Raw genomic sequence first — 5,003 nt, 5'->3', positions numbered from 1 at the left:
TGTGTGTGTGTGTGTGTGTGTGTGTGTGTGTTTGTATGTGTGTGTGTTGGTCTGTGTTTTATAACCAATCAGGTGTTATTTACAGTTGCATCTGTTTAAATAAGCATCCGGGTTACAACTATGTCCTTGTGTGTGTGTGTGTGTGTTTTTCAGCTACACTCAGTAATGCAATAGAAGCCAGTGAATGGTTAAATGTTTTGTGACCAGCTTGTGAGTGGATATTTGGCGGTCCCAAGGAACATTAAAGTAGGAAGAAAACAATAATTTTATTTACAGTAATGCCCTATTTGTTTTATTAACAGGACAAGCTTCCAATCTGGCTCAATATGAGGATCAACCAAGAAATGTGGTAAATATAATTGTAATATCTAATGCATGACTAGAGTTGAATCAAATAGGCTGTGTGGTTATTCTACACTGGATAAAGGTCATGGATGGCAAAGCAAATGCTGATTTATAGGATTTAAAAGACACAGAACATGTTGAGCCATGCAACTCCCATTAATGTTTGTTTAAATTTTGAGAAGACAAAACTATTATTCTTTACTTTCAATCGTACAGTACAATTAAGTGAAATTCAATCTCTGCAGCAACTTGGGGTTCAGTGTCTTGCTTGAGGCCACTTTGATATGTGGCTGGAGGAACCACCAATCTCGTGGTTGAGGGCCGACCCGCTCTACTGCTGAGCTACAATAAATAAATAAACGATCTCTGAGCTGAAAGGGGTAAACAATTATTGTCCAGGAACTACCTAGCCTCTATTCAACAAATCCCTTAAATCAAAGGACTAATTACATTGGTGCATGGCCTTCAGAATGAGACATTTATTATCTGAACATCACAGTTTAGAAAACAAGATTTTCTGATCTTGTGGTAAGGTTTGGTAAGTTTAAGCCACTAAAACGACTTTGCTCGAGCTGGTTTGAGTTTAAATAAGTAGGCTTCCAAAGTTAAGGTCAAAGGGGACCTTTGTTGTCATGATTACAATTAAAAACACATGGATAATATTAAGGAACTATTTTAGTTATAGTTAAAAAGGACAATAACATTAACTGTTGGTTGGAAATGGGAAATGAACATGGTGATCTCCTCCATCTGCAGACGGTGGCTCTTAAACATCACTCTACCTCCTCCTTTGCTCCTGATGGAAAGGAGTCATAACACTGCATCTGCTCGAGGACTTTGTCAGTTGAATGTAAACATTGTTGTTTTTCTGCACTTGCTAAAAGGCCTGATCCATTTTTTATTTTGGGAGGGCAGTCTCTATCCATCACATATTTGCTGTAAATTAAGGTGAATTGCAGCTTGTTATTTAAAGATGTGTTCCTGGTTCAACATCTTGGTTAGAACATAAATCAGCAATCTTTGGATCCTTTACAGCACATTGGACACTAGGAATCACCAGAGGCCTTACGATACGATATTATCACAATACGTATGCCACAATATGATATTATTGGCATTTTAAATATACTGCAATATTCTGCAATATATTGCAATTTAATACCTTCAACTTCAAATTTTCCCAATTTCAAATGATGTCCCCAAAAGGAAACTTCAACATCTGTTTAATCTAAAAAGATACATTTCTCTGTTTGATCATCTCACTTAAATTTTATTAGTGCAAAATGGGATTGTAAAGTGGACAAATTGACCAACACACGGCGTCTGTGTATTGATACAGCATTTCCTCGGAAAATTATTGCATGCTATGCTGTATCGATTTTTTTCTTTCACCCCTAGTTGATGTCACAGCTTTTAATGGTTGTATTGAATCCATTTAGTATTGGTTGTGGTAAAACTGCTTTAAAATCTAACAATTATAATTATCCTCTGCAGGATTTTGAAGAGACGGCCCTGAACTACGCAGCACTGGATTTCCCCTCAAGAAATGCTAAAATATGGAAGAATACCAGGGAGTTACCACAAGACTGTCTGTACTCTGGCATGACAAACGTTCAGTAAAGTGCTGTAACCATAAAGAATGTCTCATGTGTTCATTGTCACATAAAATTACTTCCATGCAGCTTTGATTTGTGTTTAGGTGAATAAGATGAGAAGAGTGACTTTTGCAATAATTACATTGTTGATAGTTTAATATTGACATTTGTTTAGGATAGAGACTTGTGCTTAACGATGCTGCTTGGATGAAACCAAAACAATTTGTTCGTTATTATTCTTACCCTGTAGAACCATTTGTATCATATTTGCTATGCAAGTTTCTGAAACCTCTATCTTATCAACTTTGTCAAAAAGTTTCCTTAAACACCTGTTGTGTGTGATCTGATACATGTATTCTGCCCTCTAGTGGATTATCATTCCACTGCAAGAAGTGGAAGGGCTTTTTTATATTTTCAAAATGGCTGCTGTCATTAAATCCCCCACACATTTTTGGCAGGAAAAAAATTGTTGATTTTCATGAAGTTACGGTAAGAATAACTTATTTATTTATTTATTTATTTTATAATTACTTAACAATTACTTAACAATTATTTATATAACAGTTAAATCAAGTTAAAACTGTATCTGAACTGTCATGTCACATTTTTGTAATGTAATCTACATCATTATCCCTCTAACTGACCTTACTGGTAACGAGGGTCCAAGTGTGCTTGTAATGTAATCTACATCATGCCTAGAACAATACAAACACACTATTTTGATGATTTAATTAATGGTATTAATGAATAAAATGCCATCTTAAAATGCATTTTGGGTATTTTCACAATAACAATTCCCCCTGAAATCATAATCGCTAAGACAAATACTGCTTGAAATGTTCTATATTTTCAATATGTTATGGGCAAAATCTGTTTATGTATCTAAAATTAACATTGTTGTGAGCAAAAAGTTGCCCAAAAGGCCCAATGTATCAAATGTGATCCAAACCAATTGGGGGATTTTGTTAAAAGGTTTATTAAACATCTCTGTTCCAAAACTTGAATTTTCTGGCTAATCTATTCTATTCTATCATGTGTCAGGCTTTACCGTGTTTTTTATTTTTGTTTGTTTTATTATTGTTACTGCTTGTGAGGTTAATCTTCAATAATCACAGTAATATGTGTACCGTTAAAGCGAGAATCCATTAAGTTCTTCATTTTGTGATTTTAGAGACAGAATATTTACTCAGATTATTTTGTTTGATAAAAACACCTGATGTTCAATTAGTAGGAGGGTCCGGCTCATGTTAGGTGAACATGCAAGGACAAAGAAGATCACCCTCTGCTATGAATGTTATCAGCCGATTGAATGGGTGTTATCAGTTGTTACTACTACCGCAGGTATAAGGCAGTTTGGCTCTACTCCATCTTCTAGTTAGTAGGATCATTAAGCCGTTATCATCCATTGGTAAGCTGGGTCACCCATTCGCATCGGTATTCAACGTTTAGAGCAACTGCTCGTCAGCTGCGCTGTACACACCAACACGACGGCCGACCATCGGCAGAAAAGGCAGTCAGACTGATTGCGTAGTGTCACAGCATAGGAAAGCATCGCCATGAAAGCAGCCAGCAAATGAGCGGGATCAACGTAGATAAATGCTAATAAAAAAACTGGTATGTTTCAGTTGCGTGACCAGAGACGTTACAAACCCTGGGAAAATTTTGGAGATGTATGAAAGATGGAGACAGCTTAGAGCCCAAAAGGACGTTGAGTTGGCTAATTTCCTCAAGGCTAATTTATCACAGCTAACGTTACAAGGGACGGGCATTTTATGTCATTTTAACATTTGTGTACTCACATTGAATTATATAGCTAGATACATATAGATATATAGATATATAGCTAGCTTATATAGCTACCCAAGTTGGTTACTCGCAAAAACAATTGAGAGTAAAGTGATCCCGACTTGCTAAGTCTGCCCATGTTACCGGAGGACCAGGCACTCGGGCCATGGCTGTTTACGTGTAACCTGTTTAGCAGCCGTACCAGACAACTGTGAGTTATTTATCTATTTATTTTATTGGATTTTTTTGGGGCCTTTTTAGTCAACTGAAGACATGAAGGGGTAGAGAGATGGGCAACGACATGCAGCAAAGGTCCGCAGGTTGGAGTCAATCCCACGACTACTGCATTGAGGAGTAAACTTCTATATATGGGCGCACGCTCTACCAGGTGAGCTACCCAGGCGCCCAATGGTGAGTCATTTTATGCCAAGAGAGGGTTGGCTGTAAATTGGGAAGAGAGGGCCATGAATTTGCAGTGTGTTTAGTGATTGTTGCCGTAATTTTAAGTCAATAAAGTGTGTTCAGTCGGATGGAGAGGATGGCAAGGTAGTGTCATTTTTAGCGGTTCCTACCGTAATTCTAGGTCAAGGTCAAGGTCACTTTATTTTTCCAGAGGGGCAATTTGGATCACAGCCAGCAGTAACAATATATACACCAAACAACAACAAAAATAAACACAACCACAATAGGACTACAACATGAATTAAATTTGTATTTACAGGATATTATTGACAATTGGGATAACCCTATAATAGCCTTATACAGGTCATGTAGGTTGCCCGCAATTTTGCGGCACACCTTTACAATACCTTGTATGCCATTTTTCTGTTTAATAGAAAGTGGCCCATGCCAACAGATAATAGAGAAAGTAAGTACTGATTCGATAAAACAAGAGTGAAACATCTTCTTAAAAACAGTGTTGACATTAAAACTGCAAAGCTTACGGAGAAAGTACATCCGCTGATGGGCTTTTTTACACACAGCAGACGAGTCTCTACAGTATTTTGAATTTGTGATCCAGTAACTGTTCTAAACACTGGCTGTCAGTTTTACATATTGCACCTTTACCAATAGCTTGTGTAGATATAAGACACCATGGAAGTCCCCTTAAAGCTGTAATTTGTACTGTTTTGGCCAACTGCAGATGTTAGTAAACAATGCATGAGAATTATGAGTGAAAGTTTAGCATTCACTCTCTTTTTCCAGCCGCGACAGCGGTCCTGGTACTGTTTTTTACCTCATGAGTGTGTGTGTGTGTGTGAGTGTGTGAGTGTGTGT

At 37.3% G+C, this 5,003-nt stretch overlaps 1 protein-coding gene and 1 long non-coding RNA gene across 2 annotated transcripts in view; both read left to right on the top strand.

The window, feature by feature from the left end:
* Positions 1 to 2,148, top strand: part of LOC116696557 (uncharacterized) — a 4,612-nt gene extending 2,464 nt beyond the window's left edge. Inside the window, 2 exon segments of the mRNA XM_032527614.1 lie at positions 303 to 349; positions 1,840 to 2,148. Of these exon segments, the coding sequence (XP_032383505.1) occupies positions 303 to 349; positions 1,840 to 1,965 (173 nt within the window). The 3' untranslated portion in view covers positions 1,966 to 2,148.
* Positions 1 to 2,396, top strand: part of LOC116696567 (uncharacterized) — an 8,952-nt gene extending 6,556 nt beyond the window's left edge. Inside the window, exon 3 of the long non-coding RNA XR_004333776.1 lies at positions 2,257 to 2,396. This is a non-coding gene — a long non-coding RNA (uncharacterized LOC116696567). The remainder of the gene's footprint in view (positions 1 to 2,256) is intronic.
* The last annotated feature ends 2,607 nt before the right edge of the window (positions 2,397 to 5,003 follow it).

This window comes from Etheostoma spectabile, chromosome 10 (assembly GCF_008692095.1).
Source record: "Etheostoma spectabile isolate EspeVRDwgs_2016 chromosome 10, UIUC_Espe_1.0, whole genome shotgun sequence".
NCBI classification, from domain to species: Eukaryota; Metazoa; Chordata; class Actinopteri; order Perciformes; family Percidae; genus Etheostoma; species Etheostoma spectabile.
Note: the sequence above shows the minus strand (reverse complement) of the source record. Positions and strands in the feature narration are given on the sequence as shown.